The sequence below is a fragment of the Dreissena polymorpha genome, chromosome 1 (genome assembly GCF_020536995.1).
Source record: "Dreissena polymorpha isolate Duluth1 chromosome 1, UMN_Dpol_1.0, whole genome shotgun sequence".
In the NCBI taxonomy this organism is placed as follows: domain Eukaryota; kingdom Metazoa; phylum Mollusca; class Bivalvia; order Myida; family Dreissenidae; genus Dreissena; species Dreissena polymorpha.
In genome coordinates, this window is record NC_068355.1 from 123,050,253 (window position 1) to 123,074,791 (window position 24,539).

A 24,539-nucleotide genomic window follows, 5' to 3' on the forward strand; every position below is an offset into this window, starting at 1 on the left:
TTGGACCATATATGTGACTTCTAGAGTGTTAACAAGGTTTTATCATAATCATTTAAGGAAAACTGCACCGTCCCTGGTGGCCATTTTTTTTTCTTAGAACTGGAATTATTTTCTAACACAGCACAGATATCATAAGAACAGATCTTCTGACCAAGTTTCATGAAGAATTGGACTATTAATGTGACTTCAAGATATTTAAAGAAGTTTTCCGAAAGCAATAAAAGCACGCTGTGCTCAGCTGAGCTAAAACCAAACAACTCTTGTATTCAAAAACAAAAAAACACACACAAGTCTTGGTAATTTACCCATTTTTATTTTTTTTGGTTTCATATTTTGTATTTATTTCATTTATAGATGTCCTTCAAAAAATTGAAGTATGAAACACAATTTCAACAATTCATTTAGCTTGTGGTACACACTTTTACTTAGCACATGGTGTAAAAATTTCATGATTTACATTTACATACATGATAAAAATGTACACATGAAAATAATATTCATACATGAAAAATACTAAAACCACAAAGGATTTTTTTAAACCCATATTTAAACAAGAGGGCCAAGATGGCCCTAGTTTGCTCACCTGAGAGGAGTCGGTTCATTCAATCTTTACCTAATGTCAAACTTGACCTAGATATTGTCCAAACAAACATCCTGGTCAAGTTTCATTATTATTTCATCTGCGAGTCATGATCAATGTACCTATGAAGTTTCATGATCCTAGGCATAAGCATTCTAGAGTTATCATCCGGAAACCATTTTACAAAGTTGAGTCACTGTGACCTTGACAGCCATTGTGTGAATACGTTTTTTGGCACTGTGACCTTGACCTTTGATCTAGTGACCTGATAATCAATAGGGGTCATCTGCGAGTCATGATCAATATACCTATGAAGTTTCATGAACCTAGGCATAAGCATTCTTGAGTTATCATCCAGAAACCATTTCACTATTTCAGGTCACCGTGACCTTGACCTAGTGACCTGAAAATCAATAAGGGTCATCTGCGAGTCATGATCAATGTACCTATGAAGTTTCATGATCCTTGGCATAAGGGCTCTTGAGTTATCATCCAGAAACCATCTGGTGGAGGGACGGACCGACATGAGCAAAACAACATACCACTTCTTTTTCGAAGGGGGGGGGGGGGGGGGGGGGCATAATTAGAAAACTGCCCCCCTCCCAGCAGCCATGTTATTCAACTGACCAGACCCATTTTTGAACTCAAACTTTCGTATCAAGGAAACAAATGTTCTGAGCAAATTTAATGAAAATTGGGCCAAGAATGTGACTTCTACTGTGTTCTCATGTTTTCACTATATACATATAGAGAAAAATGCCCCGCCCACTGGCGGCCATATTTTTTACCGATCCTGACCATTTTCAAACTCATCCGAGATATCAATAAAACCAATGTTTTGACCAACTTTCATGATGATTGGGCAAAAATTGTGACTTCTAGTGTTTACAAGGTTTTCTATAGCCAAATAAGGAAAACTGCCCCGCCCACTGGCGGCCATGTTTTTCAACGGATCAGAACCACTTTTGAACTCAACCAAGATATCATTAAGACAGACATTTTGACAAAGTTACATGAAGATTGGGCATGAAATGTGACTTCCACAGTGTTTACAAGGTTTTTCTTTTTTTTGACCTAGTGACCTAGTTTTTGACCCGGCACAACCCAGTTTTGAACTCAGCCGAGATTTCATTGGGACAAAGCTTCTGACCAAGTTTCATGAAGATGGGACAAGAAATGTGGCCTCTAGAATGTTTAGAAGCAAATGTTAACGGACAGACGGACGGACATACGACGGACAAAGACCGGACACAAAAGCTCACCTGAGCAATCAGGTGAGCTTAAAAAAAATTCAAGCTACAGAACATAATACATGTATTCCCAAGAATCTTCTCTCTTTTCAATTTACAAAGTCAATAATACATATTAATTTATGAGGATAAATGCTGTAAATTAAGTCTGAAGAATATTTGCTTGCAGATAGATATTACATCATCACCAATACCTGTTTCCTGCAATAAAACATTTCAAGTATATCAGGCATAACATTTTATGTATATATGTATTTGCATATATTTAAACTTCTTTATTATATTTCAATTTGCCCTAAACTTTTTTAACACTAAACCATAAAAAAATTATTCCAAAAAATATGGTTTTCCAATTGTCAATCCCAAAGTCATAGTAAAGCATAACTTTCTTAAACTGCAACAAGTTTTAACAAAGAACATTTCAACTCATTTGTTGTACATTTACTGGAATACATAAAATATATACAGCTTAAGTAACTAAAAACAAGTATTGAACGCTGTACATATACATGATTATACTGAAAATGAAAGTAAAAAATAATGCAAGACATTCATGCTCCAGTTACCTATTTTTTCATTATCAGTTCCTACAACTACACTTGACATTAATGTAAAATCAAATGAAAATTGTTGTAACTTCTACAGACTAAAATGACCATTGGTGTATTTTCATTGATGGTTTATATTTTACATTGGTGTGTTGTCATATTTAATTTTCAAAATTCACATGTACAAAACCATGTGTTCATACCATTAGAAGACATAAGTAACAAGGGCTGTTTGTAAAACATGCATGCCCCCATATGGGCTGTCAGTTGTAGTGGCAGCCATTGTGTGAATATGTTTTTTGTCACTGTGACCTTGACCTTTGACCTAGTGACCTGAAAATCAATAAGGGTCATCTGCGAGTCATGATCAATGTACCTATGAAGTTTAATGATCCTTGGCCTAATTATTATTGAGTTATCATCCGGAAACCATTTTACTATTTTGGGTCACCGTGACCTTTGACCTAGTGACCTCAAAATCAATAGGGGTCATCTGCTAGTCATGATCAATGTACCTATGAAGTTTCATGATCCTAGGCCTAAGCGTTCTTGAGTTATCATCCGGAAACCATTTTAATATTTCAGCTCACTGTGACCTTGACCTTTAACCTAGTGACCTGAAAATCAATAGGGGTCATCTGCCAGTCATGATCAATGTACCTGTGAAGTTTCATGATCCTAGGCCTAAGCGTTCTTGAGTTATCATCCAGAAACCATCTGGTGGACGGACATACGGACATACAGGCATACGGACGGACCGACATGAGCAAAACAATATACCCCCTCTTCTTCAAAGGGGGGCATAAATATAATTCAATTTTTGCACTTCTGAAACATATATTTGTATGCAAAATATGAACTACAGAAAACCAACTTCTTAGAAAACTGGGTTTAAAATTGTGTGTGTCTATGCTGTCCACACAGTGTAATAAGTGGCAACACTTTCAGACTGGATGGATTTTCTTTTAGAAGGGATTTCCGTTAAATTAAAAAACTTCATTAAAGACACATTAAAGGGACCACACTTTCCGCACATGCTTTAAGCCCAGTTTTCCCAGAATGCGGCTCAAGTGTACAAGAGTCTTATGAGGGGCTATAACTTTGTCTAGTGTGAACTATACCACATGTGGGCAGATGGCAGTATTGTTGGAATGCATATGGGCTGTGCTCCGTGAAAAAGGGGTTTTATGCAAGTAAGTAAAGTGTTGTCCCAGATTAGCCTGTGCAGTTTGCACAGGCTAATCAGGGACTACATTTTCCGCTTTTATAGAATTTTTCTTTTGAAGAAAGTCTCTTCTTAGCAAAAATCCCGTTTAGGTGGTGAGTGTTGTCCCTGATTACCCTGTGTGGACTGCACAGGCAAATCTGGGACAACACTCAACGTGCATGCATTAAACCCCATTTTCACAGAGCCCATATAGAAGAAAATATTTACATCTGCAAGTTTGAATGTCTATGTATTATGATTTAGGGAATACCAACAAAACTTCAGTAAGTAAAAACTATCGACATTAAAAATGGAAAGCAACACAATCAACTGCATGGTTGTTATGGTCTCAAATTTACAGGATAATGACCATCAGAAAAACACTGCATTGGAATTGCTGCCACAGGAATTGGTTTGAAATTTAATATACACATGTACTGTTTTGGAACAGCTGCCACAATAATTAGTTTGAAATTTAACATACTATTTGGGAACTTCTGACATGAAAATTGGGTTTAAAATTTAACATACAGGTACTGTTTTCAAACTGGTTTTAGGAGCTAGTAGCACTATATGCAGATTAACAAAAATGTCAAGCTTGGAACACTGTACAAATTAATGCATGATCTCTCTTTAAATAAATCCATTACTGAACAATGATGAGTGTATTTTTCTTCTGCAAAGGGAACAATAATAGTTAGGATTTAGGGAAGAGCAAACATATGGTCACTAACAGAGAAGTGACTGATTGTTTTCTTTCATAGCCAGGCATAATCAAATACATTTCTGACAATGTTCACTGAATACGGTCGTTTTAAAGAGTCCAGACAAACAATAACATTACAATTTCTGAATGGCTAAAGTTCATCAAATATTGTCAATCAGCCAACATTTTGCTGAATGCTGTTCTAATATACATGACTTGAACATTGTTTTATATTTGCGGACTAACAAATAAGCAGAGATAATGTACAGCTTCGATTCATGTAACCATATTTGTGCCTCGCTGATGCATGTATAAAAGTGTCGTCAACATTTATTTGGGCGACACTATACACATGTATAGTAATTTTGGTTAACACAAATCTTTTTAAAGCGAAAATACTGTTGCAACTTATAGAAGTTCATGTGTGTTCTGCACAGGCTAATCTGGGATGACACCTAATGCATTAAATCAATTTTCCCAGATTAAGGCAAATTTTTATTTATCTTTAATATGCATGATAATATTCTTAACAATGAAGTATTACCCACCAAAGCAGAACTTAATCGTGTAAATGTCTTGCCTTCTACACATCTACTTATGTGCAAAATCTATACCAAAACATGTGTATAAATAACATAAAAGCTTTAAATTAACACATAAATCTACTTGAGGTTGTGGTTTTCACACTGTAAACATCATAATACATAAAATCAATACAAACTTCTATCATCAACAATGTTATCTTTTTGCAATAAAAATGCATGCATTCTCCATACTTGAAACTTGCTACCCAATGGTTTAGTACACCAGCATTTTGAATGCCTTTGAAGAAATGATTCAATACATGTTAGCTGCATAAGTATGCAAGTCACTAAATGAAAGTCTTCAATTATTTTAAACCTATTTTTTTAGCTCGATGGCAATGTAATACTGTTATAATAATTAAGGACAAATTATTTAAGTAAGACCAGGATGTGTTGACCTGACATGGAAGTATCTTGGTGGCATTTCTAGCAAAATATTGTATACATGCTCAGGGTTGGTCAGGTAAGAGCCAATACTTGAACAACAAGCTTTGAACTTACAACGTTCTTAACCACTCTGGCTCAACCATAAATTAACGTGTGCCCCAGCTGTGGAATACATGCACATGAAAGATTACCTTGGTGTTCTAGATAGCGAGCATGAGCTCAGAAAGGGCAACCAGAGTTCTCGGTACATGTATATGCCTTTGATAAGTAACTAGCCCCAATTGGCCCAAGGCAGCACTTTAATGAGCCTGACCTTGGAATAGGTAACCCAAGTGCAAAAGCTGTAAAATACAGTCCTTTATTTGGCAAGCCAAGCTCAATTAAGTCGCAGGTAAGGATAAAGGCCCACAGAATAAGTCTGCAAGGCGCCCTAGTTGAGTGTCCCTCTACATGTTGATGCACCACACAGACACGGTATCTTCTCATCCTCTATGGGGAACTTGTAGTCATAAGTTATCTCCTCATTGACGTTAATGTCCCGTCGAGAATATATCACAATTTTCTTTTGGCCATCTACTGTGATCACCTTTGCATAACAGTTAGGCTGAAAAGTGAACATAATAATAATTATTCAAACTGGATAGAAAGTTATAATCTGATAATTTGAACAAATTTATTGTAGTTAACATAATCATAAAGAGCACAAAAAGTAGCCACAAACCTGAACAAAAAGAGTAAAATATAGTTCTCATTTCCAATGCAACATACAGTAAGAGTATAATTCTGAATCTGATGTTAATTTTAATTTATTTTATAGATGAGGTCATGTTTGTCTTTAGACAAAATTTGCTGTTCACATTTGATGCCCAAGTTTACTCATTTGTGAATCTGTTCCATGAAGATTCTCAGTTTGAATGAACCATGCCGATTTTAAGTGCCTCAAGATGATTAGGGTTACAACACAAATTTGCTAAAATAAATCTAAACAGACATAAACTATTTTTAAACAAGAGCTCTGCAGTCACAGACAGACACCATCCCTATACAGGGCCTAGACACAAGATTTTTTGCAACAAAACTGACCATAGGAGTTAATAAGTGTGACTGAGCCACTGAAATAAGTTTCTAGTTCAGTTGACACAGATTCGTGCACTTCTGTTAAATCATTGTAATAGTAAATTGTTTATGAATATCATAGTAATATGAAAAATGATGTCATGATGATCAAATAAAATAGATTAATCGTTGTTGGATGAGAAAATCAGCAATAATCAATTCTCTTTCCGGTATCATGCCGCTGATTTAGTAGATAATAATTGATACGACTGAAATTGTGATAAACTCACTCGACAGTCAGTGGTTAGCCAGTGTTCGTTTATTACACAGTTTAAAACACTTCTCTATGTTTATATTGTTTTACATATCACCTGTTTATTGTGATATAAAACCAATTCAACACTTATTGTCACAGTAACCTTGGCCTTGAACTTGTGACCTTACTTTTAATAGGAGTCATCTACTGTCCAAGGCCAATGGACATAAGACGTATCAAGCCAATCAGTCAATTTGTTGACAAGTTATTGATCGGAAATGATTTTCACTCTTATTGTGACAGTGACCTTTGACATAGTGACCTAAATTTCAATAAGGGTCATCTACTGTCCAAGGTCAATGCACATGGGAAGTATCAAGCCACTTCGTAAATCAGTTGACCAGTTATTGATGAGAAACAATTTCTCACTTAGTGTGACAGTAAACTTGACCTTTGACCTAGTGACCCCATATCAATAGGGGCCATATACTGTCCAACACCAATGTACATGGTAACTATCAGTCCATCTGTTCAAAAGTTAATGATCAAAAACAATTTTCACTCTTAGTATGACAAGTGACCCCAATTTCAAATAGGGGTCATATACTGGCAAAGGCCAATGCACATGGAAAGTATCAAGGCAATTGGTCAATCTGTTCAGAACTTATTGATCAGACACAAACAAGTCTACCGACAGACCAACAAACATCCAGCAAAACAAAACAACTTCTTCTTTGAAGGGGGGCAAAATAAATAATGTTCTATGTTCATCAAGGCTCAATCGGCAATAACCAATTAAGCCAATGGCTACAGATACGCTCATAAAAAACTATTTGCCTACATGTGTTCCATCATGTCATTTAATTATGAGACAGGAAAATAATACCCATTTTGAATAACGGCTAAATTATAAAGTTGATTTTTTTAGAAGTATTCATGTAAGCATGTACTTACATTGCAGCTATGGTTAATGAAGCGGGCAAGATTTCCGGTCTTAGTGGCGTCGATAATTGTCTCTCCGTCAACACGGAACATGTAGCTGCTGCCGATACCACTCGCCTCATACTGTTTTTCCCGAAGGTCTGCCATTGACTGACGCAGGCTCGTACCAACGTATTCAATCACCATCTCGTCCTGGGAGATAGGCTCCAACGCAAATAGGCCCCAGTCATGTATACCACTGCGACCAAACTTAAGCGCTTTCTTACGGAACTGAAATAAGTTTTTTTTTGGATGCACTATTACAGCTGACTTACACAAAGCAGTTTTAGTTTTATTCAAGACAATGGCTAAAAATAAAATTATCATTCTTCATGCATACATTTTTTTTTTAAATTTAATTAAAATTTATTATCAGGCATAAATAGGCCATTAATTAACAGAATAACTGTACTAGTCTTTAGTTACAAAATCATGAGACATTAATGTATCAGATGCTAAAGCATTAAACAATCAAGCAGAACACGAGTTACCTTCAATCATGTGTACTGAAACTGTTTCATTTCGTATGTTTTACGATTAAAACAGAATCCAAAACTTGTTTTTAAATTTTATGGTCTTAAATTGTTTTTTTTACAGAAAATTAAACATGTTCTGTAAACAAGAGGGCCATGATGGCCCTGAATCACTCACCAGAATAACCACATACAATCCCAACCCAGATTTTATCAAGATAAACATTCTGACCAAATTTCCTAAAGATTGGATGAAAACTGTGACCTCTATTGTCTACACATGGTTTTTCTAATATTTGACCTAGTGACCTAGTTTTTGACCCCAGGTGACCCAAATACAATCCCAACCCAGATTTCATCAAGATAAACATTCTGATCAAATTTTATAAAGATTGGATGAAAACTGAGACCTCTATTGTCTAAACAAGGTTTGTCTATTATTTGACCTAGTGACCTAGTTTTTTAACCCCAGATGACCAAAATACAATCCCAACCCAGATTTCATCAACACAAACATTCTGACCAAATTTCATAAAGATTGGATGAAAACTTTGACCTCTATTGTCTACACAAGGTTTTTCTATTATTTGACCTAGTGACCTAGTTTTTGACCCAAGATGACCCAAATACAATCCCAACCCAGATTTCATCAAGATAAACATTCTGACCAAATTTCATAAAGATTGGATGAAAACTGTGACCTCTATTGTCTACACAAAGTTTTTTTCTATTATTTGACCTAGTGACCTAGTTTTTGACCCAAAATGACCCAAATACAATCCAAACCCAGATTTCATCAAGATAAACATTCTGACCAAATTTCATAAAGATTGGACGAAAACTTTGACCTCTATTGCCTATACAAGGTATTTCTATTATTTTACCTAGTTTTTTACCTAGTGACCTAGTTTTTGACCCCAGATGACCCAAATACAATCCCAACCCAGATTTCATCAAGATAAACATTCTGACCAAATTCTATTAAGATTGGATGAAAACTGTGACCTTTACTCTCAACACAAACAAATTGTTGACGGTTTTTCTATTATTTGACCTAGTTTTTGAACTCAGATGACCCAAATACAATCCCAACCCAGATTTCATCACGATAAACATTCTGACCAAATTTCATAAAGATTGGATGAAAACTGCGACCTCTATTGTCTACACAAGGTTTTCCTATTATTTGACCTAGTTTTTGACCTAGTGACCTAGTTTTTGATCCCAGATGACCCAAATACAATCCCAACCCAGCTTTCATCAAGATAAACATTCTGAACAATTTCATAAAGATTGGATGAAAACTGCAATCTCTATTGTCTACACAATGTTTTCCTATTATTTGACCTAGGTTTTGACCTAATGACCTTGTTTTGACCCCAGATGACCCAAATACAATCCCAGCCAAGATTTTCATCAAGATAAAAATTCTGACCAAATTTCATAAAGATTGGATGAAAACTGTTACCCTCTATTGTCTACACAAGGTTTTTTCTATTATTTGACCTAGTTTTGAACTCAGATGACCCAAATACAATCCCAACCCAGATTTCATCAAGATAAACATTCTGACCAACTTTCATAAAGATTGGATGAAAACTGCGACCTCTATTGTCTACACAAGGTTTTCCTATTATTTGACCTAGTTTTTGACCTAGTTGACCTAGTTTTTGATCCCAGATGACCAAAATACAATCCCCAACCCAGATTTCATCAAGATAAACATTCTGAAACAAATTTCATAAAGATTGGATGAAAACTGCGACCTCTATTGTCTACACATGGTTTTCCTATTATTTGACCTAGTTTTTTGACCTAGTGACCTTGTTTTTGGCCCCAGATGACCCAAATACAATCCCAACCAAGATTTCATCAAGATAAAAATTCTGACCAAATTTCATAAAGATTGGATGAAAACTGTTACCTCTATTGTCTACACAAGGTTTTCTATTATTTGACCTAGTTTTTGACCCACAGATGACCCAAATACAATCCCAACCCAGATTTCATCAAGATAAAAAATTCTGACCAAATTTCATAAAGGTTGGATGAAAACTGTGACCTCTACTGTCTATACAAACAAATTGTTGACGGTTTTTCTATTATTTGACCTAGTGACCTAGTTTTTTGACCCCCAGATGACCCAAATACAATCCCAACCCAGATTGTATCAGATAAACATTTTGACCAAATTTCATAAAGATTGGATGAAAACAGCGACCTCTATTGTCTTCACAAGGTTTTTCTATTATTTGACCTATTATGTGACCTACTTTTTGACCCCAGATGCCCCAAATACAATCCCAACCCAGATTTCATCAAGATAAACATTCTGAACAAATTTCATAAAGATTGGATGAAAACTGTGACCTCTATTGTCTACACAGGTTTTCCTATTATTTGACCTAGTTTTTGACCTAGTGACCTTGTTTTTGGCCCCAGATGACCCAAATACAATCCAATAAGATTTCATCAAGATAAAAAATTCTGACCAAATTTCATAAAGATTGGATGAAAACTGTTACCTCTATTGTCTTAAACAAGGTTTTTTCTATATTTGACCTAGTTTTTGGACCCCAGATGACCCAAATACAATCCCAACCCAGATTTCATCAAGATAAAAATTCTGACCAAATTTTCATAAAGGTTGGATGAAAAACTGTGACCTCTACTGTCTATACAAACAAATTGTTGACGGCTTTTCTATTTTTGACCTAGTGACCTAGTTTTTGACCCCCAGATGACCCAAATACAATCCCAACCCAGATTGTATCAGATAAACATTTTGACCAAATTTCATAAAGATTGGATGAAAACAGCGACCTCTATGTCTACACAAGGTTTTTCTATTATTTGACCTATTATGTGACCAACTTTTTGACCCCAGAGCCCCAAATACAATCCCAACCCAGATTTCATAAAGTTAAACATTCTGGACTGAATTTCATAAAGATTGGTGATGAAAACTGTGACCTCTACTGTCTACACAAAACAAATTGTTGATGACGCACACACGCACGCACATATGGATGCCGGACATCACACGGTCACATTAGCTCACCATGTCACTTCGTGACAGGTGAGCTAAAATTTTATCTTCAAACAAAGCAATTTTATTCAAAGACCTTAACCCATTTATGGGACATACACAATTTCAGTTTTACTACCTTGAGTTGATTAAACTTGAAGAGATCACCAGAAAACTCAAATTCTGCCAACTGCACGTGCAGTCTACGATTTTCATGCCGCAAGTCCCTGACTGAGGACACTTGCTGCTTTGGCTTAGTGCCTGATTCCTCCTAAAATATAACACAAGTTTAATATAGTTGTCAAACAGTTCTAAAAAGTGAACATGGGTAAGTTATCAAGATTTATATATGATAACCGACTATAGTTATCATATACAACATTTAACAAATTTTGTATTATTAATTGAGAAAAACACCCTCAAAATAAAGATCAGGACAGGGGCTTATATTCACACCTGAAAGAAAAAAATATTGGTATCCAGATTTCTCTCTGCAAGTCTGGTAAATGCCCTGCAGACGTTTCTAAGTATTCATTTGAGGGAAATGCTATGCAGATGCCCCACCCCCATTTCAAGGATATAAAATATATTATTGAATTAGCTTCCTGGTATTATTAAGACAGACAATTTGAAGGAGTGAAAAGAGAGAAAAATGCTTTCATCAAAAAGCAGGAATCTGCTTTAACACACCCTTTCCCATCAGAAGCACATTGAAAATGGTTATATGCAACTAGCTCGCAGACAGTTAATGTCTTCTGCTTTGGCCGCTATAATAAGTCTTGGTTATTAACTTTAAAAAAATTGAATCTAGTAAGAAAGGTTCAAACTTAATAAGCTTATCTACCGGATCACAAATGTGTAACAGTGCCTATCTGAATAGTTAGGGGTTATAATTCCTGCAAGCATACATGCTTTGGCCCTCTCCACAGCTTTCTGTTGGTTGTAGGCGTGCTGGAGGTAGGAAGCTTTCTCTTCATGCTCAATTGTAGTACTCTGTGCGCGCACAATGAATTATGAGGCAACCTGAAACAGGGGAGACAATTACACAACCTGAAACAGGGAGACAATTAACCTGAAACTTTATTTAAAATTCTGCCAGGTCAACATATATAAGCTGTTATTCTTCTTAAGTTGCATTAATTACAAACAGTTCTTACATGTATTTGATACATTCAATTAACCCTGGCCCTATGACTACACACCCCCTTAACTTAAAGACACACAACTCAAAATACACACTGACCAATGAACATGCTTAAAATTAAGAGCGTTTATTTCATTTGGTAAATAGAATTAAGAAAAAATTTGTACATATGAACTTCGAAGTCGTAAGACCGGCTCTTTTGAAATGTTCCACTGCCGCAAATAAATTAAATTGACCTGACTGATAAATTACCTGTTCCTGTGTTTTGAGCTAGGCACTTCATGGTGGTCAATTTTCTACGTTTTCCTGCAAGGCACAGGGTCATCTAATATTAGTTAGAGGATGGTCCACCCATAAAATGTCATTCAACCAATAAACATGGGATCGCGTCGCGGACGACAAATGTTCACAATACTCGCTTCAAGAAACTAATGTCCTCAATGTCAACACCATCATTAATGTTATATTATAAAACACCTGTCTTTCTTCTTCATAAGTCCGAGATGAAAACTTCACTATCTCCTTAGGCTTTACAGGTTCTGAATAACAAACTAGCGAGTTCACGACTAACTTTATTCTCCTTTACTTTACCGCTGATTAGTGATATCCGCAAGAGCCTCCAAAGTATTCTTACGCTTTCGACCTTTTTTGACTTTTTCTGCAGATTTGGTGATCTCTTTTTGCTGCTCGACGGTTTTCTGCTCGATCTCCTGAATAAGTTTCTGAGTTTTCTCATACTCTCGAGTCCATTCTGCCAGCAAATTGGGAGGTGGCACTTGGCAGTAGTTGTGATCGATCCACACCAGACGGTGACCTTTGAGTTCATCATCGATTTCATTGTCCTCTTCTGCTGAAAGAGTTGCTGTAGAGTCTTGGTCATCCTCAACATTTGGCTCGCATAATAGGCATGCTCTGCTCTGACAAAAATGGAGGCCTGTTTTCCTCACTATCTTTGCGACGTCTGATCACAAGACACTTTTCTAGACTTATTTTTTTCTTCGAGTTCACGCAACGACAATGACGCAGCCTCCATAAGTAATGACAAACCACTCAACTCTGAAGGTCTCTGAATATTCGTTGGTCGCACAGGTTGTTTGGTCGTTTTCATCAGAGATGGCTTGCGTTTCTCTTGCACCTTCTCTACCTTGGTCATTCTGAGGCACAGATTTCTTTCTGCCACGTTTCTGAGGTTGTTTCGGTGTAGATTTTTCAATGGGTTGCGATGGTTGATCAGTCTCCATGCTGTCTTCATTAGATTGCACAGTTTCCACATCCACCGGAGTCTCTGATAGTCTGTCAGCAGGTTCTTTCCCACCACCTGAGCTCTGCAAAATATAAATATGCGTTCTAATGAATAAATCCATTTGAAGCAACAGACTTGCAACAACATTACAATTGTTATTTCCATATATAGAATTTTTAAATAGATGTATAAATTATGGAAAATGTTGTATACAGAATTATATTGAATTTGTCAACCATAACGGGTTAGATGGACAAATGACCCCCCCCCCCCACTTATACACCATACTTTTCCAGACCCACTTCAATTACCTTATGACGATAAATTAACCAAGGACACCTAATTTTAAATTCCATTTCCTTATGATGAAAGAATAACCAAAACATGTACTTTTCAACTTCCATTTTCCTCCTCCTCTGTTTGAGATCGCTCAGCCATGTCCTCAGCCTCTGACTGTGTGGTTACCTCCCCTGCATCTTTTTGGGCCTCCTCCTCTTCTGCCTCACTGGCTGAGGATGAAGACGTGGAGGAAGTCACCTTGACATCTTCTGACCTCACTGTCACTGAAATATGGTTAGTGATTGAATATAGCCTTATTCTGCAAAAACTGGGCTTAATGCATGTGTATTGGCATCCCAGAATAACCTGTGCAGTCTGCACAGGCTAATCAAGTACAAACACCCCCCTCCCTAAAACTGGATTTTCGTTAAGAAACTTTGCTTTAATGAAAAATTCTATAAAAGCACAAAGTGGCAAGCAGACTGTACAGGCTTTACTGAGATGGAACTTCAATGCATTAAGCCCAGTTTCCCAGACCTATCTTTCAATATTTCTAGTACTTTGGTTATTTCCCAGTTGTAATTGGTGATACTTGATATTTTATCTTACAGCCGTTAATACTTTTGTATAATTCTTCAAAATAAAGAATTGTATTTTATTTCAGTTTCAAAGAAATATAAATGTGTATCCCTGCTTCTTTAAAAAGGTGGTAGCCAAACATATTTCAAATTTACATACATTAATAGTGTCAAACAACAAAAGAGAAATGTGTTTTTTACTGCCAGTGGATTTCTTCAATATACCTAAGTTTTCGAAAGCTCTCAATTTTAGGACATGCTCCTTTTTTTGCCAAAATAGGTGTTTTTTTTTACACATTCTGAACATTCTGAACATACAATTTTCATAAATAATGAACGACTCTTCCTTAAAATGACAGTTTAATTCTATCACAAATAAAATCTGTTTGCGTTAATTTGTTGACACATTAAGCATGTGTTTTTACAACAGGATTTTGGTAACAAGGCTATTGTCAAGCAATATTGTCCCCTACCGACTCCACCATTGTCAGAAATTCCACCATTTTCAGATTAAAAAAAAAAATTTGGTTTGCCATAGCAACCACAATTTTTGACGTAGGAACGAAATGAAATGACGTGTATCATGTCCATATTGCCATCTATCCATGTTGCAAGTTTCATGAAAAAATATTAAGAAATTTTAAAGTTATCGCAGGATCCAGAAAACCACCATTTTCAGCTGTATTTCTAGTCTATTTGTTGCCATAGCAACCAGAATTTTCGACGTAGGAACAAAATGAAATGATGTGCATAATGTCCATATTGCCATCTATCCATGTTTAAGTTTCATGAAAAAATATTAAGAACTTAGAAAGTTTTGCAGGATCCAGAAAAGTGTGACGGACCGAGGACTGACGGACGGACTGACAGACGGAGCGCAAACCATAAGTCCCCTCCGGTTGAAACCGGTAAGGGACAATAATACCAGTGGACCCTTAACCGCATATATAAACAAGAATAGCCTTCAAGTAGCTAGCAGTCTGTTCAGGTTTTATTGCTGTTTGCTGCTCATCAGTATCTGAAGGTTGGAATTAAGCTTTTAAAGGGATCTTTTCACACTTTGGTTAAATTGACAAAATTGGAAAAAGTTGTTTCAGATTCGTAAGTTTCGTTTTAGTTATGATATTTGTGAGCTAGGTTGGCGCTAAGGAATAAATTAGTAGCCAAATTCAGCACTACGATCACGACCCCATTATAACCTTATTTGCTCAATGAACGACATAATCATTATCATGAATCTATAGGTATCAATAATGACTGTATTAAATTATCAATGAAGACACATTTAAATAAATTATTTGTTACGTGAAATCTAATTCATGTTTTTTTTAATTTCCATTTCATGCACTGGCATAAACGGTATACAATGTTAGAACTTTCAGATAATTGGGTGGGTCTTGCGTAACTCCTATCGCCCCCCCCCCCTTCTCCCAATTTTTGCCGTAGTCTGGTGCTTCTTGATTCTTGAAATACATTACTGCAAGTATTTTGAATTGACATATTTTTCCATAGTTGCAATATATAATTTATTTAAAGTACCGGTAGTTGCAATATATAATTATTCAAATGTACCGGTAAATTTTAAGTCTTAAATACTGCATGTACTGCTAGGCTATATTTAGTTACACTCGTCTGTTTTAAAAAAAAGCATGCTTTTGCATGCGTAGAACTTGGCATTGCAGACGACAAACAATATTTCGCGCTCTTTCTTATAACCGGTTCTACATGGCATACCGGTATTAATGCATAGTGAATAGTTATTATCACGTTTGTAGTAAAATAAATCAGTTCTACAAATAGCATGCACTGGATTTAATTTGTTACGCATCAAATTTTAACGTTTTTCACAACTACTCGCCGTAAGTAAATTTACCTGCTCACCAATTGCAATCAACTTCTCATATTTGATTGTTTACAGCGATGATGCCCAACTTTAATGCAGTTTTATAAAAAATATTAATGCTACAACTGTGATTGTAAATAAACCTGCGATAAATACTCTGTGACCGTTCAATCAAAAAAATAATCGTTAACTCCGCCTCCATAACCATTTCTAGCCGATTGTTATATCAGGAGGAAACAGTAATACTGAACATTAACCATGCTCTAATATAGCCATTATATGCATCTTTTGACGATTTTAAACCTAAAAATTATTAAAGCGTTGCAAACGCGAAACGATTGAATAATTTGGAGAGTTCTGTTTTTGTCGTTAATTTTGTGTGAAACTACGAAGATTGCTTATATAAGGTATAAAATACGTCAAAATGTGTACTTGCGGAATAGCTCATAGGCTAAAAGCGTTTTTTACTTCAGGACTCTGGCAGGACTCCAGGGCTCACTGGTTCGAAACCTGCTCCGGGCAATGTTCTTTTCCTTTTTTTAATTTTTTTCTTGATTTTTTTACTGGAGCTTTTATGATCCAATGTTTACATTTATCAATATAAAGCATTTAATGAATAAGTTAAAAAAATGCCAAATCTGTGAAAAGGCCCCTTTAAAACTTGAATCTAGTAAGAAAGATATTTAATAAAAATGTAACATTCTAAGGGACCACAAATGCCTTAAAATACGTTTCTAAGTGGTACAGGGTTTTAAAAGCGGTTTTGGGTAATAGCTAGGGAAAATAGACAACCTAATTGCAAATTGTAACATCGTAAATCAATAGCAATTTGATGAAAATTATTATCTTGAAAATTGCTTCACCTGTGTGCAGCTCCATGAGATACACACGCATGCCAAATATGAAGTTGCTATCTTCAATATTGCAAAAGTTATGGCAAATGTTTAAGTTTGACCAAACAAACAACGCAACAGACAGGGCAAAAACGATGTCCCCCACTATAGTGGCAGGGGACATAAAAATGTATGTATTTATTTGTTTTTGGAAACCTTCCATTGGGAATTTTTATAAACAAGGGCTGTTTGTAAAAAATGCATCCCCCCATATGGGCCGTCACTTGTAGTGGCAGCCATTGTGTGAATACGTTTTTTGTCACAGTGACCTTGACCTTTGACCTTGTGACCTGAAAATCAATAGGGGTCATCTGCCAGTCATGATCAATGTACCTATGAAGTTTTTATGATCCTAGGCCTAATTATTATTGAGTCATCATCAGGAAACCATTTTAATCTTTTAAGTCACTGTGACCTTGACCTTTGGCCTAGTGACCTGAAAATTGATAGGGGTCGTCTGCCAGTCATGATCAATGTACCTATGAAGTTTCATGATCCTAGGCCTAAGCGTTCTTGAGTTATCATCCGGAAACCATCTGGTGGACGGACCGACGGACTGACCGACTGACATGTGCAAAACAATATACCCCCTCTTCTTCGAAGGGGGGCATAAATATACATGTATACTTATTTTCTTGGGAATAAGTCCCCATACCAGACCCAAATTAGAAAGAAAGAAAAAAGTCTGAATTTGGTTACTCCCTTTTGTGGTCATATTTTCTGTATTTATTTACCAAACATAAAATGAAAAACAAAATACCTCTCCTTCCGTTTAGACTTGTTGGCCACCTTCATCTCCTTCTCGCTGCCTTCTTGGTCGGATGAAGATTCCCCGTCTGAACTGCCGACCTCCGCGTCAGACCCACTGCCACTCTCATCCTCATCATCTTCATCACTATCTTCCTCACTCGATGAGTCTCCTGACGACGATGACACAGCTGAGCTCTCCTCTTCACTTGAGTCACTTCCAGCATCACTAGACACTGCCTCTTCTTCTATATACAGAGAATAATGAATCCACATTATATTTTTGGGTTTTAAATGATTCACAAACATTTGAGTTCTCACTCCTGAGCTGCGTTCTCTGAAAACATGGCTTAACACATGTGCGTAAATTGTCATCCCATAATAGCCTGTGTCATGAGGTCCGCGCAGGCCAATCAAGGACAACACTTTCCACTTTCATGGAATATTTCATTAAAAAATGTCTCTTCTAAATGAAAATCTAGTTACAACGTAAAGTGTCATCCCTGATTAGCCTGTGTTGACTGAACAGGCTAATCTGAGACAACGCTTTATGACCATGCATTAAGACAAGTTTTTTTCAGAACCCGGCCCATTTTCAGCTAAAAAAATTCAGATATCAAATCAGCGTCATGGCTAAATATTTATTGAAACTTAAAAATATAACAAGAGGGCCTGAAAGGCCCAAAGTCGCTCACCTGAGATAACAAGATATTATTGGGACAAATCTTCTGACCAAGTTTCATGAAGATTGGAAAATAAATGTGGCCTCTAGAGTGTTAACAAGGTTTTACTATAGCCATATAAGGAAAAATGCCCCGCCCCCTGGCAGCCATGTTTTTCAACCAACCGGCATCATTTTTGAACTCGTCCAAGATATTATCGGGATGAATCTTCTAATTACAGGGTTTTTTTTATCTGATTTTGGGGAAAGGGCCTGGCCTTTTTTGAGGGGAAAAAAATCGCGCGAAACGCCAGATTTTGGGGAAAAAAATCACACGAAACGCGGGATTTTGGGGAAAATAAGGAAAGTCTTAAATAATCAATTAAGCATATTTTACTGTTTTTAAAACAAATTCAAGGAAACAGAAAATTTAATTATGCAATATTTTTCTTTTTTCTACACTGGATCAGGTTACCTTATATATTTAAAGGTTTAAAAAAAAAAAAAATATATATATATTTTTTTTTTTTTTTGGAGGGGAAAATGAAATCTAGGGGAAAATTTACCAGCTGAGGGGAACAAAAAATCGGAGGGGAAAGGGCCGATGATCGGCGGGTCACAAAGAAGGAAAAAAAAACTGGATTAAGTTTCATGAAGATCGGACAGAAAATGTGGCCTCTAGAGTTTTTACAAGATTTTACTATAGCCATATAAGGAAAATTGCCCCACCCCTTGGAAGCCATGTTTTTCAGCAAACATAATTATTTTCAAACTAATCCAAGATATCATTGAGACCAATCTTCTGACCAAATTTCATGAAGACTTGACAATAAATATGGCCTCTAGAGTTTTAACAAGGTTTTACTATAGCCATAAAAGGAAAAATGCCCCGCCCACTGGTGGGCATGTTTTTAAAGCAACCAAAACCATTTTCTAACTCATCCAAGATATCATTGGGACAAATCTTCTGACCAAGTTTCATGAAGATTGAACAATAAATGTGGTCTCTAGAGTGTTAACAATATTTTACTATAGCCATATATAGCCATATAAGGAAAAATGCCCCGCCCCTTGGCAGGCATGTTTTTCAAGCAAAGGTTACCATTTTTGAACTAATCCAAGATATCATTGGGACAAATCTTCTGAGCAAGTTTCATGAAGATCGGAAAATAAATGTGGCCTTTAGAGTGTTAACAAGGTTTTACTATAGCCTTTTATGGAAAAATGCCCCGCCCACTGGCGGCCATGTTTTTCAACCAACCAGCATCATTTTCATACTCATCCAAGATATTTTTGGGATGAATCTTCTGACAAAGTTTCATGAAGATCAGACAATAAATGTGGCCTCTAGAGTGTTAACAAGATTTTACTATAGCCATATAAGGAAAAATGCCCCGCCCCTTGGCAGCAATGTTTTTCAAGCAAACGTAACCATTTTCGAACTCATCCACGATATAAATGAGACCAATCTTCTGACCAAATTTCATGAAGATTGGACAATAAATGTGCCCTCTAGAGAGTTAACAAGGAAAATGTTGACGCCACACAATGCACAACAGACAAAAGGCCATCACAAAAGCTCACCATGAGCACGTTGTGCTCAGGTGAGCTAAAAATAATATAAATTAACATAAATTATAAAAATATAACTTGAAATTATGGAACAGATTATTATTAAGTACACAGGGCTTCCCTTGAAACTTTCTTAAGTTAAATTTTCCTTGATTTGGCTAAATTCTTTGCAATTTGGCCACTGTAGGGGTATCTGAAAAAAATGTAGCCATTTTGAAATTTTGTTAGCCAAAAAAGTAATTTTGTAGCCATTTGATAATTTAGGAAAATGGACACACTGAGAGAAATGGGGTAACACTTAATGAACCTTCATTTTTTTTGAAGTAGGCTAATAAAAACAGATCTGTTTGGCAAACTAAGCACCATATCACACACCATGTGGATGTTTCACAGATAATACCCCACCCACCTTCCGATTCTTCCTCTGAAGACCCACTGCTTTCACTGCTACTGAACACAGCCTTCTTCCTAGCCTTTGAACTGTCCTCATCTCGCTCTGCAAAAATTGTGTTCATTTAACCCTATACCACTTACATATGCATTTTCACGTATGTGTAGTCTTTTAGTCTCTTAAAAAGTTTCATTGAATTCAAGACCATTATTACAAGATTCAAGTTTTTAAAGCAAGATTATACGACTTTTTATATGTGTTAAATTGTAATATATTGATAAAATATGTTACAATAACACTAAATAGGCAAGAAAAATTATGCATTAAAGATAAATTTCATAAAATTCAGCAAAGACAAATTAGCTCCCCGAGCCGATTGTGACGAACATATTTTCCTACAATAACCGAAGCATTTGTCTTTTTATTAGGACCAGAGTTAGTGTTCGTGTGTCGTTTGAATATATATTGTTGCAGGAATTTAAAATGAACCGTTTAACTAAGTTTAGATTTACATTGTACATGAATGACATACATGCTGGCAAATTCGACTGTACAGCCGTTTTCGATTTCAGAATAAATATCTGGCTTATTTTGCATTTTTCTACACATGTTCTTCTGAACTTTTATTTAATTTTATATTGAAATATATAAATATTAAGTTTTTTACACATTTTACATAAATTTATTAATATTTGACAAAATCGTATAATCTCGCTTTAAGGCATTATCTCCAAAATTTAAATACTGTGTAGCAGTAAACAGCATTAAACCTGACCAGACTGATTTACTCACAGACTGTTCTGGTTTTATGCTGTTTGCACAAAGTCATTTTCACTTTGCTTCTAAGTGGGAAAGGTTTAAGTCAAAATTATTTGGAGATTGCGCTGTACTCTACTGTATTTCAGTCATCAGGGCAGTCAGTAAACCGACTCACACTTCTAATTGGTCAGCTGGTTAACAAGTATATGCACACACTTATGACAATAACTGACTATACTTGAATCAGAGGTAGGAAGTTATGATCCGCGTTTTGAGAAAACTGGGCATAATACATGTGACAGTGCGTGAAGTGTTGTCCCTGATTAGCCTGTGCAGTCTGCACAGGCTAATCAGGGACAACACTTTCCGCTTTTACAACATTTTTTCTTTTAAATCAAGTCTCTTCTTAGCAAAAATCAAATTTAGGCGAAAAGTGTACAAAATATCTATTTAAACTACTTGTATACATTTTACATAGCATTATCCAGCTTTCATTGAAGTTTTTATTTAATAAAATATACAACTACTACTACGCTTTTTGACTCCAGTTTCACATGGACATTAAATTCAAAATGTCTATTTAAACTACTTGTATACATTTTACATATCATTATCCAGCTTTCATTGAACAAAGTACCTGACACAGTGCGAGAGCCAAAATATGCTTTCAGACTTCCCAAGCTTATACACTGAACTGCACTTGCTTCAATGGAAATCTTTCATATTCCCTAAAAAACTTTAACTTCCCATAAAAGCCAGATTGTCCCACAAGGGTCAGAATATACAGTCAAGCTTTCCATGCTCTTAACTGAAAGCATTATCTGGTCTGCCTTTAGTACCTGACTCTTCCCTCTGACTCTCCTCTGTCTGACTTTCGCGTCCTTTCTGCTTCTCTTCTCGTTCCCGCCTCTTCTTCTCACGGCGTTCTTGGCGATCCTGCTCACGACGCGCTCGCCTCTCTTCTTTCTCTATCTCCTCTGGTGTCTTCTGAACCACTTTTTTCTGTAGAATCAATGAGACTTGATTGACATTTATTTTAGTTTGCATTTTTCCCCATTCAAATTTAAGTCATATTACAGCACTCAATAGCCCTCAATTAACCTATTTACACAATTCATGAGTTAACCTTTCCCAGCAAATATTCACATTTGACGTGTTTGTAGACTAGTCCCTTAAAAAATCATATTTATATTTAGAACTTTAGTACCAGATTCAAGTTTTAAAGGCATAATTTCTACCCAAAGGTACTAATAAGCAGAAAAATGCATCAAACCTGAATAGACTGTGATTTCCTGGAAGGATGTTCTAAGCTTATGCTGGTTGCATAAAGCAATTTTTCCTTTGCTTCTGACTGGGAAAGGGTAACTTAAATTTACTTTGCACACTTTCTGTGTTTTACGATTTACCAGCATTAATTGTGCATACTTATGTCAGTAACTGACAACAGCCCTAAGCAAGTCAAAGGTCGGGGGAGAATGGCTGTAGATTTAATTTCATGACCATTCACATCACAACTTTTGTGGCTTGGCCAGGAATCAAAGCCATGTTCCTCTAATTTGTAGTCAAGCACTACAAACTGAGCTAACCTGCCTACTTTAACTCTTTACCATAGCCATTTAAACTTTGCCTCTGAGTGGGAAAGGGTTAAACATCAAAGAATTATACAGGTTGGCATTTTAGCATATTTTGTTTAAATATGAAAAATACTAGAGTTGATCATAGCAGCGATCTATGCCATATGCACTAAAAATTCCTGCTTATGTTGAATTGTCCCAAAATGAATGCATTCTATAAGGAGTGTTAATAAGTTACTGTTATTGGTAAACAAAACTAGCCAAAAACATACTTTAACATGTCATCAAGATCCACTTATTACTCAGAAAACCTTAACAAGAGGGCCATGATGGCCCTGAATCACTCACCTGACTACCGTATACTTGCCCTTATAAAACACCCTGGCTTTTAAGACGCACCCCAACTTCGGACTTTATAATAGGTGGATTTAAGACTGACCCGCGTGTAAGACGCTGTCAAATTTTGCTGTTTTCATCGGCCGAAAAATGGCAGAATGTTAAAGAAAATCATCAATTAGTAAAACATTGAGAATTTTTAAAACTTGCACTGCATACAATTAGTAATTCACGCAAGTTTGAAAAATAAAACAATCAAACAACAAAGTAAATAATATTTGTTTATTTCATGATATATTAGTGGGTTTTAATTTATTTTCAAGTATTATTCATGCAATAAAGGTTATTTTCCTTTGACTTCCAGTCCCTAACCATTTTCTCGGTTACTTCAAATTCACGCTCGGTTGCACGATTCGAATGTGTTTTTGCATACTCGAGCACTTTCAACTTAAATGTCACATCATAAGAGTTACGTTTGTCTATCAACAATAGGTAAAGCCTACTTTCATAAAATTAGCCAATCGCGTGATAGAGTGATAGACTCTGAAGCGCAGATCGATATCGCGTGTCAAGAAGAAAGCCATATGCGGATAATTGCATGCGGTCGCTCTTTGCTCCTGCTGTTGTTGGCCCCTAATAAAAAAGGTGTCATCGGCATAAGGGGGTCGTCTGAATAAACGTGTTTATTTAACAATTGACAGTTGCAAACTGGTAACTAATTTCAGAGGATACCCTAATTGCCAATTATGTCTTAATTGACAATTAACGATGTCGAACAAAGACGATCAGGTGATACAAACTCGTCAAGTAGCACTTGTAATCTGCAGCGTGTTTTTATCTGCAGCGTGTTTATTTAACAATTGACAGTTTCAAACTGAGAATTGATTTTGCTGTTGTTTTAAGCATGTTGGCATCCTGTCACTGCTTACACACGTATACTATAATGGCCAATTTATATGACATTTAACGACGTCGCGCGCAGACAATCAGGTGATACAAACTTTTCAAGAATAATCACGGACAATATAACAAATAACAAAATTCAAATTAACTAGACATCATCTAGATACAACATCTGACCAAGTTTTGTAAAGATCTGATGAAAATAAATTGAACAAGGGCTGTTTGTAAAACATGCATGCCCCCCCATATAGGCTGTCAGTTGTAGTGGCAGCCATTGTGTGAATACATTTTTTGTCACTGTGACCTTAGTACATGTATATATAATTATTTCCAAACCAGTTTTCGCGCACAGAAAAACAAAAAACTGGTTGGCTTAAAGAAATTTTGGGACAGCACTAGCCCTGGTAGATAGACCCCACAACACCAGTACATAATATAATCCGCAAATGTGGTCCTAAACAGCATCCAAGAATGAGTCACTGTGACCTTGACCTTTGACCTAGTGACCTCAAAATCAATAGGGGTCATCTGCCAGTCATGATCAATGTACCTATGAAGTT

General features: G+C 36.1%; 2 protein-coding genes across 2 annotated transcripts in view; both read right to left on the bottom strand.

Moving 5' to 3' along the window:
• Positions 1-297: 297 nt before the first annotated feature.
• Positions 298-24,539, bottom strand: part of LOC127848235 (histone-lysine N-methyltransferase SETD1B-like) — a 48,466-nt gene continuing 24,224 nt past the window's right edge. Inside the window, exons 8-18 of the mRNA XM_052380606.1 lie at positions 22,006-22,168; positions 20,426-20,512; positions 17,797-18,031; positions 16,889-16,917; positions 13,842-14,006; positions 13,345-13,518; positions 12,792-13,047; positions 11,965-12,079; positions 11,196-11,327; positions 7,529-7,786; positions 298-5,866 (exon numbers count right to left, since the gene is read on the bottom strand). Of these exons, the coding sequence (XP_052236566.1) occupies positions 5,693-5,866; positions 7,529-7,786; positions 11,196-11,327; positions 11,965-12,079; positions 12,792-13,047; positions 13,345-13,518; positions 13,842-14,006; positions 16,889-16,917; positions 17,797-18,031; positions 20,426-20,512; positions 22,006-22,168 (1,788 nt within the window). The 3' untranslated portion in view covers positions 298-5,692. The remainder of the gene's footprint in view (positions 5,867-7,528; positions 7,787-11,195; positions 11,328-11,964; positions 12,080-12,791; positions 13,048-13,344; positions 13,519-13,841; positions 14,007-16,888; positions 16,918-17,796; positions 18,032-20,425; positions 20,513-22,005; positions 22,169-24,539) is intronic.
• LOC127848087 (uncharacterized) lies at positions 13,102-14,026 on the bottom strand. The gene is made up of 2 exons (XM_052380387.1): positions 13,834-14,026; positions 13,102-13,525 (listed from the first exon to the last, which is right to left on the bottom strand). Exons 1-2 carry the CDS (start codon positions 13,845-13,847, stop codon positions 13,147-13,149), a joined length of 393 nt encoding a protein of 130 aa, XP_052236347.1. The 5' UTR covers positions 13,848-14,026; the 3' UTR covers positions 13,102-13,146.